The sequence below is a fragment of the Vitis riparia genome, chromosome 13, assembly GCF_004353265.1.
Source record: "Vitis riparia cultivar Riparia Gloire de Montpellier isolate 1030 chromosome 13, EGFV_Vit.rip_1.0, whole genome shotgun sequence".
In the NCBI taxonomy this organism is placed as follows: domain Eukaryota; kingdom Viridiplantae; phylum Streptophyta; class Magnoliopsida; order Vitales; family Vitaceae; genus Vitis; species Vitis riparia.
The window spans coordinates 11,241,751-11,268,603 of record NC_048443.1 but is presented as its reverse complement, the minus strand read 5'-3'; the positions used below and the strand labels follow the sequence as shown (position 1 = coordinate 11,268,603).

Here is a 26,853-nt window from a genome sequence, read left to right as displayed (position 1 = left end):
TAGGAATCGACTGACCACATTTTGATACATTGTGATAAGATTAGGAAGCTTTGGACTATGCTGTTAACTTCTTTCGAACCGGTATGGGTGTTCCCGGATTCAGTGAGAAATCTTCTAGAATGGAAAGTCAAGGGGCTAAGGAAGAAGATAAGAGCATTATGGAGATTGTCTTCGATTTGTCTTTTTGGGTGTATTTGGGTAGAACAAAATTGAAGGACTTCCTAGGAGGAAGAGATGTCTGACCAAAGTTTGAGGAATCTCTTTATCCTTTTACTATTAGAGTGGTCTCAACAGTTTTTGGGATTAGACAATCCCTCTTTTTTTGAATTTTTTTGGGTGTCCTTAATGGCGACTAGCCTTTCCTATCATAGGTCTTTTCTCTCTTTTCTGCAGCCTGGTTGGGTTTTTGGTTGTATGTTGCCTGTATACATAGGGTGCGCCCTTTTTTTTAAGCGTTTATTAATTCAATTTGCTTTTGTCTATTAAAAAAAGGTTCTGCCTTTAGAGTAGCATACTTGTTGTCAACCATGTTCTATTACTACCCTCAGAGAGAGTAAACACCCCTCCCCCTTCTCTTTTTTGTGGCTGCCCCTTTAAAGAGATTTTTAAGCATTCCGATAGGAAAAGACATCATAAGTGCTTCCATTGGCATAATGAATTTTTCTATAATTAAAAAAAAAAAATTGGAAAGAAATATTCATCCACTTGAAAACTTCTTCTCAAGGCATCCCCTTTGACAAAAAATCTCAGCCCAACAAAATCTCACACTTCAATTTTTGCCGAGTTGAGTCACCCATTCGGCGTCTTATGTGTGTATGCCACCCCTTGTACTGACATGCTACTTAGGCTTGTGTGCATCCTCACTTGTAACCTTGTTTTAAATATGACATGGTGACCCACATGCCATAGGCATTGAGGAGGGACATCAAGGGATTTGATTGGTTAGAGGAAGGGAAACTGGTTTTGCAGGTGGACCATCTGGAGGGCATCAAATTAGAAGATTGGTTTGGGGAATTTTTTATGAGAGAAGGTCCAGACAGAGACCAGAAACCAAGTTTAAGTATACCGTAGGTCTACTCTGCAAAGGAAAAAGTTTCTGCAATCTCCACTTGCAGCATCAGTCTAGGAAATCTACCAGCCACTGCAACCCATCTTCTTCACATTTCCCTCCTCTCTCCATTTTTTTTTTTTTTGTTAAATTTGTTTACTTTTATAGCACATATGGCCAATGGTTTCTTTTTGGAAAAGATCCTTAGTCATATGCTTTGTCTTTGAAGATGTTGTAACCTTACTTTGGCTATCTAAAGGACCTATATGCATCAATTGCACTTCTTCCAGTCCTTTCCTTAATGGTGTATTTTCTACGACTTGCTTTCTTTAATCTATCATTAATAGTCATCCTTCCTTCCCTTATTTTGTTTTATGCATATTTCTTGTGCAATGGTGCCCCCTCGCATGAAAGCTTTGGCATAAACTGTTGCCTGTGGTAAGGTTGATACATATGCCTCAAAAGAGGAGGTGTTGTGAAAGCCCTCTTCTCAAATGTGAGTGCTTTGTTGGTGTTAACAAACACTAGTTGGTCTACCCATTATCAGCTTTTATCTCTTTTGGACTCTGTCATCCTAAGCTTTTGCTTGGATAAAGGCAAAACTTTAGCAAACATTTAATTTTGAAGGTTGTTCTCTTTGTTTTCTAGGTAATGATGCCATTGGGAAACTATGGGTTTTATATTCCTTTTGTCTTCTTTTTGAGACAGAATGGCTGTCAAAGTGGTGGTGGAACACTCTGGGTGTGACTTAGTCAAAACTTAAAGGTTAAAACTTTTAGTTGAGGGTTGTGATTTTATAGGATTAGTAAAGCAAGATGTATATGGAACGATATCTTGAACTTAGCTAGGGGATTAATGTTGGTTATTCTTGTTTTCATTGTTCAGAGAATGGAGAAGTAGAGTTTCCTCCAATGATAGAGGCTAGATGTGATGAAGCCTTTGTTAGGCATTTGTCTACCACTTGATGTTTCATAGTTTTCTTGCTTTTAAACCTTTGAGGCCTGGCTTAGGTGGTGAGGAATTGAGTTGCAAATGGGAAGATTCCTAGTTCAGTTCTACGTAAAATCGTTGCCTATAAATGGTTTTCTTACTTGTAAATTTTGTTCTTTTTTCCCTTGGTTGATGGATGCCTTTTCCTCGTGATTATTTTCATTTTGAGGATTGCATTATCAATAACTTGGAGTTAAGTGCTTCCAACTTTCAGTGCCTTTAACAACTATCCTGAGCTTAGGATAACTTCAGCATCATGTTTATACACAGGACTTTTTCCTGTCTCCTAAAACTTGCTGATGATATTATTATCTTTGAGTGCATATCTCATATGATCTATCTTTCGTTCAGTTAGTGTCAGTCTTTACTTTTGTTGCATGAGGCTTGTATTAATTACATGATGAAGTTGAGAATTATAATCAGATACTGCATCAGTAGCGAATTTTATATTAGATAAAAGAATCTCTAAGAGGAATTGCTTAGAAGTTTGCAGGATTGATATCTTTTTATAAAAATGAAGATAAGTACTTCTGAGCCTTCGAAGCTTACAGATTCTTAAGCAGTAAATGATACTGCTTAAAATTTTGTGTTGTTTTTGCTGATCGAATGCAATTCCATGTTGGTGACTGAACCTTGAAAATTAAAATTAGATTTTTATTATTGTCTCTTTTGCAGAGTTTGGTTTATCTGAAAGGCAGGCTGAAGCTATATTGGACATAAGCCTAAGAAGGATCACACGTCTGGAGGTGCCTGATCATGCCATTCATTGTCTGATTTCTGTTTTCTCAATTGGAATTGTTAAGCTATATTTTCATGGATAGTATCATATGAAGAGATTGTATTTCTCTTACTATGCAGAGAGAAAAGTTTGTAACTGAAAGTAAATCCTTGATGGAACAAATTTCGAAGTTACAGGAACTATTGTCAAGCAGGAAACAGATATTACAGGTAAACATATTTCAGTAAGTGCCCATTTATTATCTGCTTCATTGAGAAAAAATGTCTAATTATGGAGGCCACACCAGTTATGTTTTGCTCATGCTAGTGTCCATTCTCTCTTTGTGATTCTGATATTGGCTACCTGTGTGGCATTTGTTGTGCTGGGCTGAAAAGATTGAGCTACATTTCTGACATATGGTGTTTGCATATCCCATCAACACAAGCATGTGTTCTTTTTGGATGATTGACGTGCACATCAACCAACTGTGCTCAATATCTTGAATGGCGGCTGTTGTGACAATTGTTGATTTGAATCTCAAGAAATGTTCTGAATCAATACTCCTGTTTATCTATCAATGAACTTAAATGGAAATATTTTTGCATATGTAGCTTCTTTCTGTTGTTACATTCTCATCTTCTTTATTTGTATATGTCCTAAATTCATATTCTTCTATGAATCCTTCCAAAACTATAATCTGATTCCTATGTTTTTTTCTCTTCCCATTTTCCGTTTTAAAATATTTGGCTAAGTTGTTAGTTGAAGAGTTGCACAACTCAGTGCACTATTTTTCAGCATCATTTTTGTTTTGTGGGAATTTACATCATGTAAATTTTCTTTTATTAATTTCTTCAACTGCTGTTAGCTTAGGGCTTTTTGTGGCATTTCTGTTTCTTTACTTTGCTTTTTGCGGGTGATCCTTCTATGCCCCTTGTGTATTAAGTTCCCTCTCTTCGGGTGCCTTTTAATATATTTTCATAACTTGTAATAATAATAATAATGTTTGGCTGGTACAAAATGCTATACTTTTTTTTTCTTTTTTCTTTTTTCTGTTATAGATGCAAATTTTCCATCCTTAGATGCATATGGGTCAGACCAAAAATTACGAAACGGTAGCACCATATGATTTACTGGGCAAACTATTAGGATAAAGCCCTTGAAAGCATGACATGATGTAATAAAATAAGAATTCATTAATTTATTTGTTATGATTTTTGGTCTCCCTTTTATCCTTGATTGCGTTAATTAATTGTCTGAGCATTCATGCTTATATCACTTGCATTGTACATGATTTAGGTGCATTAGGAGTTGCACAGAAGATCTAAGTCATGGATTCCTTATAAGATGATAAGTTGTTTGCAATCAGTTCATAGGATTAAGTAATCCATTCGAGACTATAGTGCACTACCTCCTAATTGAAGGGATGATTTATCTTAGTCATCGGGGTTGTTGTCCAGTGGTGAGTGCATTAGTGTGTATGATGATATATTGAACATGATCTATGGTGAACCATAACATTGACTATCGAGTGATCATGAATCAACGAGTTATTATATTGCATAAGATCTCAACCTTAACAGAAATTGAGTTAATATTGAGATCTTCATTGACTTTGACCTATAAGTGAGATCCTAAGGTGGTAATATATTTGCTATGGGTTGAGTTATTGTTATTTAAAACAGGTGACAACAAGTATTCTTAAGATAGACACTAGGATATCTCATGGGATTGGGATAATGCGTGCTCTTAGGTGATCCTAAGGACTTGTGATTATTTAAATTGCAGTCAATGTAATTCTTTTAGTGGAATTTGATGTATGTTTTTTATGAGTTAGAGTATGTCAGTTGATTGCATAATAGGGGGATTTATGACTCAAGGATTGTAGAGGTAATCTTAAGAGGTTAATAACATCTAACCCATTGGATTCAAACACCAGATCATGAGGAGTCTCAATATAGTGGATAGTAGGTCATAGACCTAAGAAATGGGTTAAATTGGATTTAATCAATTTATATCTCAATGTACTTTCATAGGATATTGGAGTGCAAATGGCTCTCTTTAGTAGAGTGTTGAGTTAACTTCAAAATTGGATTCTAAGGGAGCTAGTCTATGAGTCCTAGTGGTGTCCGCTTGAGCTTAGATTCTTTGTTGGCAAAGTCTTGAGGTTTTATGAAGAATCAATCATTTATGTGCATTAGGGTGTTTTGGTTAAAAATGGAAGGTTGCATAGGATTTTATGATTAATTATTTTTGTCTTTTAGGGATTGGATTAATTAATTAATTGGAGTCTCATTGGGACAGTTAATTAATTAGGATAAGCTTAAGTCACTTGAGCCAACAAGAAGGTTTATATAAACCCTCGAGTTTAGGGTTAGACACACATGACATTCCAGACTATTGTCTTCAAGATAGCCTCCATCTCTCTCTCTCTCTCTCTCTCTCTCTCTCTCAAGAGGATTGTATAGCCATCTACCAATTGTCAAGGTCTGAAGAACGAGTGATCAGGTGGGAGATCGTTGTGGTAGTTGAGAGCATCTTCTTTAATTGGATTTTAATCTAGAAACATCTAGATCTTAGGTAATTTTTAAGCCTTAGATCAAAAGTTTTGGTATTTATTTCACTGCAAATTACACCTTGTATCCTAAATTACTAGAGAGCATGCACCTATGATCCAGGGGTATTCCAACACAAAGATTGCCTAATATTTTACCCAACTTTTTAGACTTGAGTCTAATCTCATTATTCCTGTTGGGTTTTGTCAAAGACCATCCCCATTTTTTTAATGCTATTATATATCTAACCAGCTAACAAGCAGAACTTGAAGATAACTTGTTGCTAAGAAGCTTTAAAAGCCTTTGAAAACAGTTGCAATGCAATCTATGGTCTAAGAACTTCTAGTAGATTCAAGAAATTATTTGCAAATAGGTGGGTGATATGTTCAAAACGTTTAACTTATTGTTATTATCTTGTAATTTTGCACATGTTTATTTATTAACAATAATACCACAATAAGTACACAAGTTTGTAAGTATATTAAAAAATCAAATCTGGTTTTCTGACACATAACCCTAGTCTGAACAAATTGGGATTAGGCTGAGTTGTTTTGGTCTAGGTCCATGAAAATCTATCAGAAGTCATCTAAGGTTGTTTAGAGGTGAGGTGGGTCTGGTTTGTTTACACTAAGTTGTATCCCTAGCATTGAATTTGAATCAGTCCCTTGGATTTTACCTATTTTTGTGCTTGAACTTGACCCAAATTTTTTATTCCCACAATAAGAAGTAGCACAACCTATCCAAATATAAGATGGTGTAGTCCCTTCTAAATTTATTTTTTGGTGATTCAACCATGTGCTCTCTAACCATACAGCCATAATTATCCTGCAAGCTTGAAGACAGTGGTTTTGTTTGTTTAATAGGCTTTGAGTTGGGTTAATCAAATAACTTGAATGCCCTATTTTACCCAATGAGATGTGTTAGGGAATGCCATAATGTATTTGGGAGGCTCTAATGATGTTATTAGTTTGAGTTAGGTTCATAATGGACGGAGGTCTAATTGAATTTGTTAGGTAACTTTTTCAAATAATTTTTACATGTACATATCAACATAGGCACATAAAAACCATTTTCAATTAGAAGAATAAGGAACATATCCAATTCAGCTACTACTTGGATGAGATTGGTGTCCATTTAATTGAGCTATGGTCAGGGTTAGGGTAAATTCCATAAATTTCTGAAACCTAAGTTGTATTTGGTCAGGTTAAGGATCGGTTGATGTTGACCATTTTGTGTTTTGAGAATTTCGCCCTTGTGATCTAATTTCTTGGCTAGGATATATTTATTTATAGAAGAGAATTAGCCAATTAAACAAATAAGGAAAAAAGCTTAATTAAAAAATATTTCCCAATTAGAAAATTTTCATACATATTTTCTAACCCCCCCCCTAAGTAGGTGAAAAAATATTCTTCATTCCTATCTTGCTTGTGATGTCTTAGAATGAACATGTTGTATGTCTCTTGGTCATTATATCATCCAATTGGTCCTTAATTTCAAACTCACAGAAGAACGTGACATTAAAGATGGTGTGGTTTAGGTTTTCCATTCTCTTTTGTCAGAAACAGATGAGTGGAGGCCCAGATGCAATGGGTTGTAGGTTGGGGTCCTGGAAGGGGAAGATGCAACAATCCTAGAGGCTCCCTTCTCTGAGGAAAAGGTTTTTGGTGCTCTCTCGGACCTCAATGGAGATAAAGCTCCTGGTTCTGATGGTTTCTCAATGGCGTTTTGGCAATTCAGCTGGAGTTTTCTGAAGGAGGAAGTTATGGGGTTCTTGAAGGATTTTCATGATCGGGGTAGGTTCTTCAAGAGCATTAATGCTTCTTTTCTGGTTTTAATTCCTAAGAAAGGAGGAACTGAAGATCTCAAGGACTTTAGGCCTATAAGCTTGGTGGGTAGTCTTTACAAGTTGTTAGCAAAGGTGCTAGCTAATAGGCTTAAAAAGCTGATGGGTAAGATAGTGTCCAAGTCCCAAAATGCATTTGTGGAGGGAAGGCAAATCCTAGATGCCTCGTTGATTGCGAATGATGTGATTGATTTGATGCAGAAAAGTGGGGGTGGTGGCATCCTTTGTAAGTTGGATATTGAGAAGGCATACGACCATGTAAATTGGAGTTTTCTTCTTTGGTTGCTGGAAAGGATGGGTTTTGGAGCTAAGTGGATTAGCTAGATTCAGTGGTGTATTGGTACTGTCAATTTCTCTGTCCTTATTAATGGAACTTCCTCCGGATTCTTCCAAAGTTCTCGGGGATTGAGACAAGGGGATCCTTTATCCCCTTATCTTTTCGTGATTGTCATGGAGGCTCTCAGTTGCTTGTTGAAGAGAGCGAAGGAGGGAGGGTTTTTGCCGAGGTGGCAACTCAGTGGTAGAGGACGTGCGGGAGTGGAGATCACTCATTTGCTATTCGCAGATGACACTTAAATATTCTGTGAGCCTTCCATTTCTAAGGTGTCCTATTTGAGTTGGCTTCCTATGTGGTTCGAAGCCATGTCAGGGTTGAAGGTGAATTTGGACAAAAGTGAGATCATCTCGGTGGGGAGAGTGGAGAATGTAGAGGGTTTGGCTCTTGAGTTTGGTTGCAAGGTTAGCAAGCTCCCGTCTTCTTACTTGGGTCTTCCTTTGGGTGCTCGTTTCAAGGAGGTGGCAGTTTGGGACGAGGTTGAGGAAAGGCTGAGGAAGAGACTTTCCTTTGGGAAAAAGGTAGTATATCTCCAAAGGGGGCAGACTGACTTTGATCCGGAGCACTCTGTCCAGTATGCCTATCTACTGTATGTCCCTGTTTTATATGCCAAGGAGTGTGAGTTTGAGATTGGAGTGGATCCAAAGGGACTTTCTTTAGGGTGGTGGGGCCTTAGAGAGGAAGCCCCATTTAGTGGATTGGTCTATTGTTTGCTCAAATAAACGAAAGGGTGGTTTAGGTGTGAGGAATTTGGCGTTGCTGAATAAGGCCTCTTATGTAAGTGGAGTTGGCGTTTTGCGGTGGAGAAGGAAACTTTGTGAAGGCAAGTTATTTGTGCGAAGTAAGGGGAAGAAGAGGGCGGTTGGAGGTCCTATGTTGTGAGAGGTAGTTTTGGGGTCGGTTTGTGAAAAGTGATTAGGAGAGTTTGGGATGTGATAGACGACAATTTGGTTTATTCTGTGGGGAATAGTAGGAGGGTTAGATTTTGGAAGGACAAGTGGGGTGGAGATGATCCTTTGTGTACTTCTTTTCCCTCTTTATTTGCTATATCCTTGGCTAAGGAGGCTTGGGTGGAAGATGCGTGGAGCCATTCTGGTGGGGGAGTGTGGGCTCCTAGGTTCTCTAGGCGGCTTAATGATCGGGAAGTGTTCGATGTGGAGTGTTTTCTCTTAAGGCTGCAAGGGAGAAGGGTTTGTAGTGATGTGGAAGATCAAGTAGTTTGGACAAAGGCAAAGGACGGAAGATTTTCTGTTAAATCTCTATATAAGGCTTTGGGACCGGAAAGACTTGGGGATTTTCCTTCAAGAGTTATTTGGAACTCTTTGGTGCCTCCGAGGGTGAGTTTTTTTGCTTGGGAGGCTATATGGAAAAAGGCCTTAACCTTGGATCATATTCAAAGGAGAGGGTTCTCTTTGGCTAATAGATGTTATTTGTGCCTGTTAGAGGAATAGTCTATTGATCACATCCTCTTGCATTGTGTGGTGGCAAGAAGTTTATGGAACTTACTTTTTTCCCTCTTTAGGGTTTCGTGGGCGCTCCCTTTTTCAGTTAGAGAGGCGTTATTGGGGTGGCTTGGGCCTTGTGTGGGAAAAGAGAGGAAGAAAGTGTGGTTTTCAGCTCGCTTGCGCCTTTTTTAGATTGTTTGGAAGGAAAGAAACAGTAGGGCTTTTGAAAACGAGGAGCATTCAATTCATGGGTGTAAATTGTTTTTCCTTTGTAATCTTTGGGTGTGGACTAAGGGGTTTTTTGGCTCTGGCCTCCTTTCCGTTGTAGATTTTTTAGATTGGTTAAGCCTTGTTTAAGGGGTTCTTTTTTCTCTCTATTGTATACTACCTGTATACTTGGGGCGCGTCCTTGATGTGCCTTTTTTTCTTTTAATATATTGCTTTTTATTCATAAAAAAAAAAAAGTTATCTTTTGTGCCACCTCCAAATTATCTTTTGTTACCACGATTTTGTCAACATATACTATGAGAGTTGTTATCTTTCCCTCTTTTGAAAAGAGTTTGATCTCCTTGGCTTTGATTATAGCCTATGTTTTTCATTGCTTTAGCATATCTCCCAAACTAGGCTTGAGATGATTGTTTGAGACCATATAGAGCCTTGTTTGGTTTACAAACTTTATTCCTAAGGAAATCTTCCTTTCCATATAGACCTCTTCCTCTAAATTTCAATGTAGGAAAGCATTCTTTATATCAAATTCCTGCAAGGACTGATCAAAATTAGTAGCTAGGGATAACAAAATATGAATAACATTCATCTTTGCCATTGGAGCAAAAATTTCTAGTAATCTATTGCATGAGTCTATGTGTAACACTTCGCTACCATTCTCACCTTATCTCTCTCCTATGTTCCCTATACTCTATGCTTGGTGGTGAATGCTGATTTACACTCCACCTCTCTCTTGCCCTTTAAAAGATCAACAACCTACCAAGTCTTATTTTTCTTTAAAGAACTCATTTCTTCCAACATGGCTTTCTTCCAATTGTCATCCCTAAGTGCCTCTTGAATAGTTCTAGGTATTTCTATGGAGTTGAGTTTGGAAACAAATGCTTGATAAGAGAATGACAAGTTGTCAAAGGAAACAAAGTTGGTTAGAGGATGTTGGGTGTATTGTTTTTTTTTTCCTTTTTTAAGGGCAGTAGATTAATCAAGGTTGCTAATGACAATGGACGTAGACACAATTTGATTTTCAATACCTTTATCAAAGTCAAGGTTTGGAGCATGTAGTAATTCTAAAGTTGACTGCATCCTCCTTGAACTCTCCCCTTCTTTCCTTTGAACAATAGACTTAGGCTTCCTCATTGACTTAGGAGAAACTGATTCTAAAGTATTGTGGGGGGAAAGGTTCAGGAGAATAACTAGTTTTAGAAAGTGGAGGGGTTAGGTCAAGAGAAATTTTCTTATTTTATGCAAAAGGCTCCCTCTGAAGATACGGTTGTTGTCTGTTAAAAGTGACATCCATAAATACAAATAAGCTTGGGGAATGAGGAAGATAACACTTATATCCTTTTTTTATTTGAGTATTACCAATGAATATATATTTAAGAGCTCAGGGATTCAATTTAGTTCTATGATGAACTTGAATGTGAACAAAGACCACACGACTAAATATTTTTGGGGCAATTTGACTAAAACCATCAGAGTTTCGGTTCAATTAAGTGAGAAGACTTATGAGGTCTTTGAAATCAAGCACTTTGGAAGGCAATCTATTGATAAGATGAGCAACAATTAAAAAAGCTCTTCTCAATGTCTTTAGATCATTGATTTGAAAAATCAAGGCTCTAGTTACCTTTAGCAAATGTCTATTTTTTTTGTTCAACTATCCCATTTTGTCATGGTATATCAACACTAGAAAATTGGTGAATGATTCCTTCTTTTTTGAAGTATGGTGATGGATATTGGTTGACATGCTCTATCCCATTATCTTATCTTGCTGTTTAGATTTTGGTATCAAATAGGGTATCAAATATTGGTTGACCCAACTCATCCCTTTATAACATTGTAACACTTAGTTCAAATACCTTGTTTGGCATCATGGATTTTTGTCTTGAGTTCATAAATCTGAGCAACACCCTTATTGAATTGCAAATCAAATTCCCATTGTCGGAGAGAGAAACATGCAAGTATGGAGCTCCACAACCAAGACATGAAATGAGAATCTTCTTCATCCCAGGAGACAAAATTTGGGTCATCCTTGTTTATCAAAGTACCAAGAAGATGACTTAGCTTCCCCTTTCCTTTAATATATGTTTTCATCAATTGAGACCAATGTAGATGATTTTCACCATTGGGTTGTTGATATGTTATTGCTGATTTGGAAAGATGGAGAAGAAAAATTGTCAGTCTTGAAGCCTATTAGTATAAAAGAAAGTTGAGTTACTGACTATTGAGGATATTACGTTGATTCTATAGGGAAGATTATGTCATTTCCTATTGTAAATGAGATTTAATTGTAGATATTTTTGTAATGTACTACTAGAGATCAAAATGTAATTAGGATAGGCTAGCTGCTAGCTGTTTCTCCTTATTTTTCTCTACTCGGTCAAACTATTTTGTATTATTTAAAGTATTGTACTTATTAAGAAATGTAAGAAAGAAAATTTCCAAGCTCTCTTCAACTTTCTTCATGGTATCAGAGCCCATTTAGGATTTCTAGAATTTTTTGCTACTCTTTTTTTCAATCCTCTTTTCAAATGTCTGAAATAACTTTTGAGATATTTGATACTTCAATAGGGCAAGTTGCAATCCCTAAATCAACAAGACCTAAGTTTCAATGCCTGGGTCATCAACTCAATGGAGCTCGATGTTAGTCAAGGTTATATGTTCTTTTCTATAGCTAAAGAGATATAGGAAGTAGTGGCACTTACCTACTCTGATTAGCATAATGACTCAGTTATATGATCTGAGAAATGAAGTCTGTGACACTAAGGAGAAAGAACTGTGACAGCCTCCTATAATGCCCTTAATCAACTTTGGTAGGAGTCAAATATCTATCAGGACTATGATTGGAAATGTCCAGAAGATAGTGTGAAGTTCAAGCAGATACTTGAAAAGGAGAGGATATTTGATTTTTTTGGGTGAGTCTAAATCTCGAGCTTGATCAGGTTTGTAGTCAAATTCTTGGGGAAAAATCACTTTCGTTTGTTTGAGAGGTATAATGAGGTTAGAAGGGAAAAGAGTAGGTTATCAATCATGATGCGCATCCTCAACACTGGAACTTCAGGATTGGTTATCATCAAACTGAGACAATCCTAATAAGTAGGCAACAAAGCAGTGGCAAAAAGATTAGTTACAAAGATAAATTGTGGTTTGATCATTGCCACAAGTCTCATCATACAAGAGACATATGTTGGAAGTTACATGGAAAGCCTCAAGGGTGGGGCAAAGGGAACCAAATCTCCTAGTAATAATGGACACAACCTAGAAGTCATGACTGAATCAAGAATCAAGCTGTTAGGAGCTCTAGGAATCTAGAACAACCCTTTTTCACCAAGGAACTACTGGAGCACTTATATGGGTTTATGAGTTGAACACAAATATCTTCTAATCCTACCTCTTCATCTCATTTGGCACAGATAAGTAACTTCCTTACTGGCTTGCATACTTCAAACTTAAAATCAAACCCCTCGATCATTGATTTAGGGGCCACAAGTGGTAAGATTGAGACTAGAGAACATACAAAGGGACTTTCTTTGGGATGGGGAGGATTAGAGAAGAAGCCTCATCTTGTAAAGTGGACGATCGTCTATTTAGATAAAAGAAAGGGTGGTTGTAGATCATGTGAAGCCCCTCGTAGGCACTTATTTTTCAGTGTGAAACTTATGACCTTGCTAAACACCACCAAACTCATTTTCCTACAAAAAATTATGAGAAATCCAACCCATTTGCTTTTGTGCATGGCAACTTACAGGGGGCTTCACGTGTTCCTAGTGTCATGGGTGCTAGGTGGTTTGTTACCTCTATTGATGACCATACCATAGTGTGTTGGGTCTATTGTGTCAAAGAAAAATTTGAGACTAAAAAGACCTAGAAAGTTTTCCACAAAATGATTCTAACGCAATTTCAAGCCAAAGTGTGTATCCTAAAAATTGACAATGGAAAGGAATACTTCTCAAAAGTATTGGGAATCTACCTTGACGAAAATGAGATTACCCATCAATCATCATGTGTTGATACACCTAAACAAAATGGAATAGCCGAGAGAAAAAGTCGTCATTTGCTCGAAGGTGAGAGCCTTAATATTTCAAATGGGGGTGCCAAAACAATATTGGGGTGAAGCAATTTTGACAGCTTCATACTTAATCAATAGGATGCCTATTCCAGTGTAAAAATTTAATACTCCTCTTGATACCCTTAAACAATCTTATCCCATTTCCAACTTTATTTGGTCTCCCATTCCTCCTAAGGTTTTTAGGTGTGAGGCTTTCATTCATGTTCACAGTCATAATCGAAGCAAGTTAGACCCCAGATGTGTGTTTCTTGGATATTATTTAACACAAAAGGATATAAATGCTCCATCCTCCTCCTTCGAAATACTTTGTTTCTATGGATGTTCCTTTCTTTGAAGATAAATCATACTTTAACCAAACTTCTCTTCAGGGCGATAGTAGAGTGGAAGATCAATTTTGTGATGTTTTACCTATGCCAATGCCCTAGAGTCCCTTGCTTGTGAGTCGTGTATTGGTGCTACTAGAGAATCAAAAGAGGGAGTGTGTGTTTGAGAAAAATGTTAGTGTTAATTGTGAGGGGGAGAATGTGACTATTCTTAGTCAACCACAACTGCAGGTGTACACTAGAAGGAATAAAGAGGCTGAAAATCTTCCTCAACATTGCCAATCCTCTAATCCTAACATGGTGGAGCTGGACTATGGTGAGTCACAATTTTATTTTCTCAGCAATAAGTTGAATCTTGATGTGCCAATAGCCTTTAGAAAGAGTGTTAGGTCTTGTACGCAACACCCCATTGCCATGTTTGTCTCTTACCATAGACTAAATTCATCCTTTAAGGCCTTTACTACTAACTTTTGCAATGTGAATACTCCTAAGACTATACAGGATGCTTTAGAAAGTCTAAAGTGGAAAGAGGTAGTGATGGAAGAAATGACGGCCTTACACAAGAATCAGACTTGGGATTTTGTAGGACTATCCCATGGCAATAAGACATTGTCTGTAAATGGCTGTTTACAATAAAATTCAAAGCAAATGTAATTATGGATAGATATAAAGCTAGATTGGAAGCAAAAGGGTTTATTCAAACCTATGAGATTGACTACCAAGAGACGTTTGCACCAGTGGCCAAGATGAATACAGTGTGGGTACTCCTATCTCTTGTAGCCAATTTGGAGTGGCCACTACCCCAGTTAGATGTAAATAATGCTTTCCTCCATGGTGATCTTTAAGAGGAAGTTAATAAAGAAAGATATCAGAGGCTAGTTGATAAGTTAATTTATTTATCACACACAAGAACTGATATTCTATTTGCTATGAGTATTGTTAATCAATTTATGCATGCTCCAAATGAAGAACACATGAATGCAGTGGTGATATTGAGGTATTTAAAGAGGCTTATTGGGAAGGGTCTTCTATTCACTAATGTCATCTAGAAGTTGAAGCCTACTTTGGTGCAAATTGGTAAACTATAATTGATAGAAAATCTACTTTTGGGTATTGTACCTTTATTGGAGCGAATTTGGTGACTTGGAGAAGCAAAAAACAAGTTGTGGCTAGATCAAGTGTGGAAGTAGCGTTCAGGTCTATGGCACAAGGAATTTGTGAGCTAATGTGGCTAAAGTCTCTAATGAAGGGACTCAAAATAGCTAATGGAGGGTCAATGAGGCTGTATTGTGACAATAAAGGAGCTAGTAGCATAGCTTAGAACCCAATCCTACATGATAGAACAAAACACGTTGAGATAGATTGACATTTCATTAAGGAAAAGTTGGATGTGGCCTGATTTGTATTCCTTTATTCTCAATGAAAGAACAATTAGCAAACCTTTTCACTAAAGGCCTTCCAAGATAATTATTTCAATCCATAATCATCAAGCTAAGAATGACACAGACATATTTGAACCAGCTTGAGGGGGAGTGTTGAGGATATTATGCTGATTTTTTTAAGAAGATTATGTTATTTCCTGCTGTAAATGAAAATTAATTGTAGATTTATTTGTAATGTACTCCTAGAGATCAGAATGTAATTAGGATAGGCTAGCTGGCAGCTGTTTTTCCTTATATAGCTCTACTCATTTAAACTTGACCAGCAATTAAGGCTGGTCTGGGAAAACAACAAATAACAGCCAAAATGCTGGTCTGTGATTAACGAAATTTCTGTTAAGTAATGAAGACTGAACAAGCTTACAGTTGAGCAATGAAGGCTGAGCTATGACTGAGCACTAAAGGCTCTATGGTGGGAAGATGGATATCGGCAAAGTTAATTTTCCTGCTCTGATACCATGTTGATTATTTAGGGTTTTGATACTTTCTCCCTTGTATGTTTTCAATAGAATTACACCAAATTTGTACAAATTGTAGGAAGTCAGAAAAAAGGGAGGAGCTAATTTTTAGCCTAGGACATCTCTATTTACCCCACAAAAAAAAAGTAAAAAAAAATAAAAAATCAGACAACCTGATTAACAAGGAAAAAAGATTCAATCACAAATATTTCCCAGTTGGAAATTCTTCATATAGCCTGTGTATTTTTTCAAAGAATTGATTGTAGTAGTGGAAGGTTGGCAATGATGGCCTAAGGTTGAGTAGAAGATATGTAGCTAAATCCATATGACAGACCTGATGGCCAGTATGCCTCAAGAAAGGAAAAAGGCAATGAAAGGATCTGTCTGAAAAAATTCTTCATATAGACAGATCCTTTCATTGCCTTTTTCCTTTCTTGAGGCATACTGGCCATCAGGTCTGTCATATGGATTTAGCTACATATCTTCTACTCAACCTTAGGCCATCATGCATTTTCTAGGGAGCTTGTACTACAAATTTTTTGATTTATGTTGGTTTTGTGACGCCTTTAATTTAAATAAAGCCAGTCTCTCGTCTCAGTGCAGTTATGAATTTGCATTGCACATGAACATTCATGTCTGCTAGTACCTTTACTTCTCAGTGATGTGTTGATACTGCTGTTTCCTTGTTTTGCCACTTATCCATGTCAACATCCACTCATTTTATGCCCATGTTTCTTGACTTCCACCGCTTGCCTAATGGCTGTTTTATAAAGTTTTAATTTGATAGCTATTCATTGATCACAGAATACTCCAAAAGAATCCAACATTGCCTAAGCTGATCTTGCCACAAATTTTTCTATTTCCTCATTCTCACTCGACAATTGATGCTATTTCCTCGTTTTTATTCTACCCTCGATTTGTATTAAATCTATTTTTACAACATGTACACATGCGTGCGTGCGCGCACACAGACACACACACACACACACACACACACACACACACACACATATATATATATATATATATATATATATATTAAAATGTAATAAAAATACATAGCAAGAATGGACTTTAATACAAGACTGGGCTTATATTAAAGACCTCTTTGTGCCCTTTTAGATTGTCTCGTCAGCCTTTTCATGATTGTCCTTTGTCCTTGTTTACTGTATTTCTTTGATTAGTTGGACTCTAGACCGCAGGCTGTTTGTGGGTGTGGTTTTTGCTTCTCTTTGTCTGTTTTAGCTTCCTTTGCATGCCTCCTCTGCACTTGGGGGTGCCCCCCTTTTGGTTATTTTTGTTAGATGCTCTTTTTAATAATTTCCTTACTTTACCATAACAAAAATATTTTTCCTAGATCTTTTGATTCCAAAACATCTCTTACCTCTCAACTTTGCTTTTGAGATCATCTTTATCTTCTTCTAATGTTTTTTATTTATTTTAATTTTAATTTTTGTTACTAGCTAATCGAACAAGAAGCAATTGAGCTGAAGAACAGGTTTTCCACTCCGAGGCGTTCAATGTTGGAGGACACTGATAGTGGTCAACTTGAAGATGTGGATGTTATACCAAATGAAGAAATGCTACTGGTACACAACTGGGCCAGTGTTATAATTCATTATATTTGTATCTTTGTTTTTCTTTAAAGTTTAAACATTAGATTGATACTATCTGTTTTTTCATCGGACTCAGGGAACTGATGATTGATCCCATTTTTTTGCATACAATTTTCAGGCTGTTAGCGAAAAAGGTTATGTCAAGCGGATGAAACCTAATACCTTCAATCTCCAAAATCGTGGAACAATTGGTAAATCTGTTGGGAAATTGAGAGTGAATGATGCAATGTCAGACTTCATTGTTTGTCATGCACATGACTATGTCCTGTATTTCAGGTATCTTTAATCTGGTTTGAATTTCAAATTCCAATATTTTCCCTTTTGCAATTTGATTATGATGACTCATTTTATTTCTTTTTCCACTTTTTCTTTTTTTTTTCTTTTGATAGGTAACTTCCTCTTTCCTCTCCCCCACCTGAAATGCTTTCCAATCACTGTGTTTGTGTGTGTGGTTTGTAACTGTTGAAAATGCTAATTAAGGATTTTGACTTTGTGTGTGTTTTCGACCTTGGTATGACCAGAAAGCTTCTATATATTTATTTCTCCTTTATGTTAAGTAATATAGTTCTTGACAGTACCAAAATAAGATGAATGGTATTGAAGTTTTATTATAGGGAAGCCCAACAGTCAACTAGTTACCTTGTTTGTCTACCTCTTGAAGAACCACCGAGTTTTTGTTGATATTCATTTAAATACAGTTTGCATGGGGCTTCAGTTCCCATCTTATTCCATTTCTAAGATATAGCTATCTTTGCCAATTATGCTTTAGATTGTGGTTGATAACATAATGGACATTGTCATTTCTACCTCATCTGTTATCTTTTATTTTGGCCTGATGAACAAAAACTGCCATTCAGTGATAGGGGAATAGTGTACTCAGCTCGTGCATATAAAATTCCAGAATGCACCCGAACTGCTGCAGGCACACCACTGGTTCAGGTATCCACCATTTATTTTGTTTTATTTTATATTTTTTGTTTTGTCTTCTGCTCTAACTGCTTAAGAAGGTTGTTATAATTCTCATTCTCATGCCAGATCTTATGTTTATCTGATGGTGAGAGAATAACTTCCATAATTCCTGTGAGTGAGTTTGCTGAAGATCAGTTTCTACTGATGCTTACAATGAATGGATACATCAAGAAAGTATCATTGAATTTTTTCTCCTCAATCCGATCAACAGGAATCATAGCAATTCAATTGGTTTGTACCTCTCTTTTTCTTAATGGGCAGTTTTCTTTTGAAAAAAAAAAAGAATGTTCCCTTTAGACTTCAATGACTTGACAGGTTCCTGGTGATGAGCTCAAATGGGTCCGTTGTTGTACCAATGATGACCTTGTGGCCATGGCTTCACAGAATGGAATGGTTATTTTGAGCTCCTGTGAGATTGTAAGTTCACTAATTTCTTTCCATTCCATTAATAAGTGGGAACTTCTGTTCAAACGTTGACCATGTTGGCAGGAATCGAGTAATAGCTGTAACATGGGCTAAGAGACAGAAAATGAAAAATAAATAGGAATAGAAAAGAAAATGCCTTCACGCACTTATTTATTTTTGTTTTAGAAGTATTTGTTTCTTGTAATCCATGTTTTTGTATCCAAAGGTTAAGAATTTTCTGTATCAAACAAAAGTCAAGTGCAAGAACAAAAAGAGAAATATATTAGAAATTTGTGTAGATCAATTGCCAATAGTATATAGGAAACAAGAATATATGGAAAGATTTGTAATTGAATGATCATTTGGCAAAAAAAAGCTAATTAAATGATCACCTGGAAAAGAAAAATAATGTACCTTTAAGCTTCTTGAGTAAGATAGTTATGCTTCTTTAAATCTATTGGAAGGTGCCATATAAAATGCACTTGAGTAATGTTCTTCTATGTGTGGAAATCCATAGTATAAATCTGTGTTAACAGTTGTGTCACACTTGTGGTGCAATTGTATTTCCAATTCTAACTTATTCCCTGATTTTATAAGAGGCTTTCTCTCCTAAAATCAAATATTAAATTTCTTTTCTAAGGTATCCAATGGTCTTAGCCATTCATGTATAAATTTTGGTACTATAATCAATTCGAAAAATAGAGAAATAGAAGTGTTTTTTTTTCTCCCTCAAATTTCTGCACTATGAAATGGAAGAACCTCTTCAAAATGATGCAGAAATCAGGATTTTTTGCCTGAATTTTGGTGAAATATTGGTGTTTCAGAGGAGGTCGACATGAAATTTGGAGCAAAAACTTGGTTGGACCAAGTTTTGATGACTTTTTAGCTTTTATCGTTGATATTTCCCTGTTGTCCCAAAAAAAAACAATGATTATCACCAAATATTAAATTATGCATGCATATTGTATATATGGATTTTTTACGTATCCATATAAAAAAATTAAATATTAAAATAAAATTTTAGCAAATATATTAATTTTAATTATCTATTTTTCAAATTCCATTTAATTGATTATTGAAAATATAGAAATCATTATGGTAATATTTTTTATGAGTATTTTTTTTATGTCTTTTGTATAATAATTACATATAAGAGAAATGTATACTTGGAAATAAAATTATAAATATTTTTAAACAAAAAAAATAATAATTATACATATATCATCATTTATCTTATATCCTTAAATACATCCAATCTAGATAGATAAACATTTAGTTGTGTTTTCAAATTCTATATATTACTGTCACATATTTCAAATTTAATCATGCATAGATATTTTTCTTCAATAAAACAACTTCAATGTGTATTATTGCTTATTTTATCATTTCTTGGACTTTTTTTCAATATTTCTATGGGTTTTGATCAATTTCAATCTCATCAATATTTTTTTTTTTTAATTTCCATTCAATATTTTCTTAAAATCCAACTGCCAATATTTCAGTATTTTTTGATATTTTGATCCTTACCTCTACAAAGGGTGTCTGAACTGTTCTTTTGTTGCATGAGAAATAGATAAGTAGGTAAATAAGTAATATGCACCAAGGGTTTGTATATTTAGAGCTCGTTTAGAAGTGATTTTGAAAGGGGTTAAAAATGCTTCCTAATGCTTGGAAGCACATTAAAAAATTAGGTGTTTGGTAAATTTTTTAAAATCACTTTTAAATATCTGAATAATCACTTAATCAATTCCTAAACAATCACTTGATAGGTAATTCTTTCAAAAAGCACTTTTTTGTTATATCAAAAACACTATCAAAACACTTTTTTTTAGTTTCTATTCAAATACTAAACAATTCTTTTTAAAAATGTTTCTAATGGAAGTGCTACCATAAAAACACTACAGATAACAACACTTTAACCAGAATCACTCTCAAACAAACTCTTAATCATAAATCTTTAATGGTATAAATTTTGTTAATTTTATTAAAGTATATTTACATTTTAAGTGTTTGCTTATTAATTTGTGTTCTTGTTTTGATAGAGAAAAAGAAGATTCTGTTCTATGTATCCCTGTTACAAATATTTTTGGCTCAATTCCTTTGTTTGACTTTTAAACTCTATATTATTCTGGGTCTAATTTCATGATGTAGCAATATTCTGTGAATTGTATACAGAAGATTTGTATTCATAGTTCTCAGTTTTCTCCTTTACTTCCATGGTTGCTGTGGACTCAGATTCGAGCTCTAGGAAGAAATACTAGGGGGTCCATTGCCATGAGATTGAAACAAGGGGATAAGATGGCAAGCATGGACATAATACCAGCAGCAATTCGGAAAGACTTGGAGAAGGCATTAGAAGACCGCCAGAGCCGGTAATTTCCTTACCATTATTTTGGATGTTTGCCATATGTTCTACTGATTAGAATGGTTATATTTAAGTAAATATTCCTGATATTGGATGGTCTACTATAAATAGACCTCTGTTATTGTTTCGACAAAAAATCAAGTGGAATTTGCTGATTTTGCAATATGAGTATCAGTCTGATAATACCTAGTAATCATAAAATCACATTATGTCCAAATACATGGTGGGTTATGAGCAATTTTTCATCTTGACATGGTAAAATATAATGCTAAAGCATATAAAATCTACCGGAAAGACTTTTTGAAAAATTCATGAAACCAAAATTCACTGAAAAAGAAAATATAAAGACATAAAGGGGAAGACCTGTGCATTCCTTGTGGTATCAAGTTAATTTCATTACATCCTAGTATCTGCATAGATTGTACTTGAATCATTGTATGATGTCCTGAATACTAATAATTAAATAATGTGATATTAGTACTTGTAAGCATTTACTATATGCTGCCTAGCATGCACATTTTTGCATTCTATGTACAACATGTTTATTATGTAATACTCATAGATAACAATTTTTTTTGTTCATAATTATATAATATTATCTTTATTAACACTTTCCAAAGGTTTTACATAGAATTCCCATGTGCTGCTACTAATTTCTGTCCTCATTCCTCATGGGAATGAGATAACAATTATTTCTATTGAGATTTCTGTATTTGGGACAATCAGTTTCTTTTTCACCATCTATATTTAATTCCTAGGCTGCATATCTCACTTCTGAGTTGATATATTTGCTGGGGGTAGGGGTGACCAAGCCCATAGACTGTCTGGAGGAAAAATAAAAATATAAATAAAAAAAAATAAAACTGTTGTTCGTTGGAATTTTCTGATTTTAGCAGGCTGATAACGTCTCTTGTTGTAGGGTGACCATTTTCCTAATAATCTTTTGAATCGGAATGCTTTTTGTGGGTTTGAGCTTTCTGGATGCTACCTCATCTATGTATATGGATGTATTATCAAAATAAAAAATCTGACTTGATTATGGTTCAAGGTTAAAATCCAGAGACTTCTAACCCAATTTGAGGTTTTAATATTTTATGTTGATAACTATTTTAATAATATTCTATTTAAATAGCCTCTATGGGCAGCCCAATTGGATGGCACTCCATGTCAAGAATGGGAGGTCCCAGGTTTTGAGTCCCGAGTTTATGTGATACATGGATCTTGGAGAATGGTCACATCTCTGGTTTTCCAATCTCATGTAAAGCAGGACTAATGAGCTTCCTCATTATAAAAACTGTGTAAACAGGTTGGGGTTTTAATCTTATAATTAATTTATCAGAATTGTGTCAGCCACTTTTGGATGGTCTTATATGAGCCGATCCAAATCTGGTCCTTTGTCTACCCTAAACAAATGGTTCCCTGCATAGTTGCTAGAGTAAGATCGAATAAGTGCTAAACTATTCCTCTGGCTATATGCATCATATCAGAATTATGTATTGAACCTTGTGTTTTGGCCCTCATATTGCAGTCTTGTTCCAGGCATTAGTATTATAGTACTGAAAGTGATCGTTTGGTACAGTTTATGGTTGTAAGTTCTAGTTCATGATAACACCACATGATCCAGTTTGAAATACTTATGCACTACTCTCTGTCCAATTTTCTGAAGGTTGGTAACCCTTTTTCTGATTGATCCTCTTCACTCAAGACAGCTATACAGTAAGAGAGTATTGTGTTAATTGTACTGAATGACATCGACCTTTCCTGTTTTTTAGGGGATTGCATCTTTAAAACTTTCCTATTCTGATCTTCATCAAGTTCTATATATTTATCTTCAAAGTAATATCTCCATGATAAATTTGGCAAGCATTTTCTTCTTATTCTTCTTTGTTTTTTCCTTCGCACAGTGCTAGGAACCTCAATGGTCCATGGTTACTGTTTGTGTCTGAGAGCGGTCTGGGAAAGCGGGTTCCTCTGAGTAGATTTCGCTTGTCACCTTTGAATAGAGTTGGTTTAATAGGTTACAAGGTATTTTTTATATTAGATCGGCTTATTCATGAATTAAATGAGATCTCCTGCTGTCCATTTTGCTTTGTTTGCCTGACCTTTTCTTTTTGCTGTATTTTAGTTTTCCGCAGAAGATCACTTGGCAGCAGTGTTTGTGGTTGGGTTTTCACTGACAGGTAATATTATGTACTGAGTTACTTGAAGGTAGTTTGGTGACATTATGTACTCATTTTGCTCATATACTTAATAACAATGCTCCTGAATTTATTTTGCAGAAGATGGTGAAAGTGATGAACAAGTAGTTCTAGTGAGCCAAAGTGGGACCATTAATAGAATTAAAGTTCGGGATATTTCTATACAGTCACGGTTTGCAAGGTAAATTGAATTAGGATAAATTCTTGGTTCATTTAATTTTTGAAACATTTGGCAATGAGTAACTTCTTATCCTCTTCTGAAAATTCTTTTTAGGCTGAATAGGTATGGTAGGCTATGGGGTTATATTTGCTGATCTTTGTGATATGAGTTTGTTGCTTGGTCTCAAATGGGCTGCCTGGATATCTTAACGATGCTCAGAAGACATTGACAATGAATGTCATGATGCTACTGTGGTATGGTAGTAAACAATGACCTGAGTATTTAGAGTTGCTTGGTGTGGAAAAAAACATCAATACTTTTGTACGAAAGTCTCCAATTCAGCTGTTGAAAATGCATGACTTGTAATATCATGAATCACCAACTATTATATAGCTTGAAGAGGTTCAACTATGTTGAACTATGTTGAACAAAGAGTTATTTATAGAAAATGAATATAGCAGTACAGAAGAAGGATGAGTTATCCTTCAAAAAGGGAACATCAGCACACTAGAACATTGAAAAGTTAAACCTACTCAGGGTGGCAAAATATCCCTGCCAAAAATTAGAGGCTCCTCCTTGTCTAGCCAACTTATTTTTAGGGATTTACCCTTCAAGGTATTCGGGAGGAAAACCTCAAAGCCCCAACTAAGTTGATTGTATTGTGCACCCTAGAATCTAATTCCCATGGGCCTCACTTCCCATAAGCTATATTCATTATTTGCTTGTATGGTTCATGCCTTATAACGAAGCAAGGATCTCAGCCTCAATAGCCAACTACTCCCCAACATACTTGGAGAAGGCCTTAACCACCTAACTGGTATGGTCGTTAAATACATCTCCAATCCAGGATGTCCTAGACTACCAACAAGCAGCCATCAAAATTAGGCTTGAGGTAATCTGCTGGAGGGAGTTTCCACTTATGAACAGATCCCCACAAGCCTCTTGCTTGAGGAGCATGCAAATCTTTTGTCTAAACTGATCATGCTCACTGAATTCCCATGAATCATTAAAGAGACAAAGGCCCAAGGAGGAGAGAATACTGGATCCCACAGTGATTCTGCAGATCTGCATTTATCCTCAAAGGTCCTGAAGCTTCTTATGTCAACCAAGGAATAGTAAGAGTGGTGTCCACCTATGGGGACCCTACTCCTGGCATTGCCCCATAAGTCCAGGAAGGCACCCATTTGGTCCTCTCTAACCGAAAAAGCTTGTGTCAAAAAATCATGGTAACTGGGCAATACTTGTAAAATTCATGTAAGAATTATGTTTTTCCAGGCTCACCTCTAATCTAGATAACCCTCCATGCCATATGGTGCATGCTAAATATCTTGCTCATCAAATTTTGATAATTATAAACAAGAAAAGGAATTGTTTTGACACTTCCTAGTTAAGAATATCCCTTGGTGACCTTTGATTATTGTGACCTTAAATGGATTCCTTCTTGTTTTCCCGAACACAAATGGGTTGGTTGTATTCTGCCACTTATCTTTAAATATGGTACTAAAATTTTGATCAATATAAAGTTCCTTGTAAAAAATAGCATCAAAAGAAACATTTCTACGCTTCAAGCATAGCTTTAATGTCCCTGCATGTGTATTTCCCATCTTGTTCTTTGTACTAGAGAAGATCAAGAAGCATCACATATAGTTTCTGATTAATTATTATTTCTTAGTGTTCTAAAAGCCTGAGAATTGTGTTTTTGTCATTTTTCTTTTTTTTCTTCCATCTTTCCCTTATCGAGTGGTGTTCAGACTCTGAAACCAGCTCACTGTGTTAAATTGAGACTGGGAATTTGTTTGTAGAAATAGGATTATAATTTTGAAGCAAGCAATATCAAATTGCTGATGATTTGCCTATCTACCCATTGAAATTATTCGAACTATAGTGTCTTCGTTGGAATCTATAGTTTCTATATTCATTTAATATTTCTTCTGCAACATACTCGTGTCATGATTTGTTAACATGATTTTTTTCATGACTTTCCTTGGTATTGCCTTGAAGGTGACTTCTTTTCACTTTATAATATTTAGGGGAGTAATTCTAATGCGGCTGGAGTATGCTGGAAAGATTCAGTCAGCTTCATTAATGTCAGCAACAGAAACAGAGACTGATGACGAAGAAGCTGTTGCTGTTACACAGTAAAAGAGTTCTTGCCATTTTGAGATGCCAAGACTCGTAGCAATCAACACACGCTACAGCAACACACCTTACGTTAGGAGTGATCAGTTTTGTTGATGACACTAAACTCACATATGAAGATATGTTACAACAGTGTAAAGAAAGAACCAAGAGGAAGTATTTGCTGTAACTATGCTTGTAACTTTTTTGTTGCTCCAATCAAGATTTGCAACACTAGAACTTTATCCCTAAGTAAATTATTTTTAATTCCACCATTTGGCTTGATTTAGAGCTATAACTTAAATCATAGAACATCCTCTCTTTGTTTACTACTTATTGGATATATGCTTTCATCTTTAACTTGTCAGTGTTGCATGAATCATGTTTGTCTTCCTTTACAGGTGCAGAAGTGTTTTTCATTAGGCATGGAATGCAGAAACGTAGACAATCTCTACTGGACAAAGTAATCTGCCCACTTCCAGTCCCTGCCCTGTACAAAGCATAGACAAGGGAAGTGAAGGCTGCAACTTGTCAAGCCATGGAAAAAACTAATGGCTCCATTGTAGTTAATCATCTTTTTTCTTTTTCTTTTAATGTTAGATCTCTTTTCCGTGAGCATAGAGGAAATGCACCTGATCAGTTCAGTATGTTCTTCTTGTCAATCTTCCCCCTTCATAAAAAGAGCTGATCGAAAAACAATGTCGAAGGGTGTCACTGCCTGAAAATGGTCTGAGGTAAGATCTTGTTCCTTATGCTCGCTGCATTATGCTCACCACAGGACTGGTACTTGTAACCATAAAGACAAGCAAAATTAGGTTTCATTCTCATTTTGTCCAATCTTTATATCCTCATATGTCCTCTCCCATTCCCTAGCTTTGCATGAAAATTTTCTCAAAATCAATGAGATGATAAGGAACTTGGTGCTCTGGACTTTGGATACAGTTGAACCCTCTTGGATAAAAAGATGATATACAATTTCCATAGGTATCTTATCACTGCAAGCAGAGGCTCAATCCCAAAGTGGTCTCTTGCTCGGGCTAACAAGGAATAAGGTCTAAACCAGGATGCCAATTTTTTAGTCATTGGACAGTGGGAAATTATATTTGCATCTATTTAAACTCTTTTTGTATGTGCCTTATTTATACATTTACTTAAAAATTAAAAACTAGTACATCAATCTTATAATTTTTAAAATGCCCAAAACATCCTTCTCATTTTTCTCTTCTTAAAGTTATTTTCTTTTTCTTTTTCCTCTCAATTTATTTCTTTCAAACCATAAACTCTAAGAGAAAATCTTCTTCTTTGAAGCTCTTTTGATGTTAGAAGACCATTCATGGTATGTTCATAGTCAATCCTAATTTTTTTTATACCATTTTATTTGAATCCATAAAACATACTACATGTATATCTTTTAGGGTTTATTTGTTATGTTTTCTTTATATTTAAAAAAATGGAGAAGTCTTTATAAGCAAGAAATAGTGAAAAAGTATAATAGAAATTAAAAAAAAAAAATCACCCTCATATTGTGGTGTGACCTCAAAGGTCAAACACTGTAGCAAAGTTTGGTCCTAGAAGTTCGAATAA

At 35.6% G+C, this 26,853-nt stretch overlaps 2 protein-coding genes across 2 annotated transcripts in view; one reads left to right on the top strand and one right to left on the bottom strand.

Moving 5' to 3' along the window:
- The window catches only part of LOC117928315 (THO complex subunit 1-like), a 1,645-nt gene extending 1,615 nt beyond the window's left edge, over positions 1-30 (bottom strand). Inside the window, exon 1 of the mRNA XM_034848218.1 lies at positions 16-30. Coding sequence (XP_034704109.1) covers positions 16-30 — 15 coding nt within the window. The remainder of the gene's footprint in view (positions 1-15) is intronic.
- Positions 31-83: 53 nt separating this feature from the next.
- On the top strand, positions 84-25,601 carry LOC117928314 (DNA gyrase subunit A, chloroplastic/mitochondrial-like). Its single transcript, XM_034848217.1, has 13 exons — positions 84-198; positions 2,714-2,784; positions 2,897-2,986; positions 16,902-17,027; positions 17,173-17,330; positions 17,912-17,993; positions 18,090-18,254; positions 18,339-18,440; positions 20,664-20,800; positions 22,698-22,818; positions 22,919-22,973; positions 23,073-23,172; positions 25,182-25,601. Exons 1-13 carry the CDS (start codon positions 84-86, stop codon positions 25,291-25,293), a joined length of 1,434 nt encoding a protein of 477 aa, XP_034704108.1. The 3' UTR covers positions 25,294-25,601.
- The last annotated feature ends 1,252 nt before the right edge of the window (positions 25,602-26,853 follow it).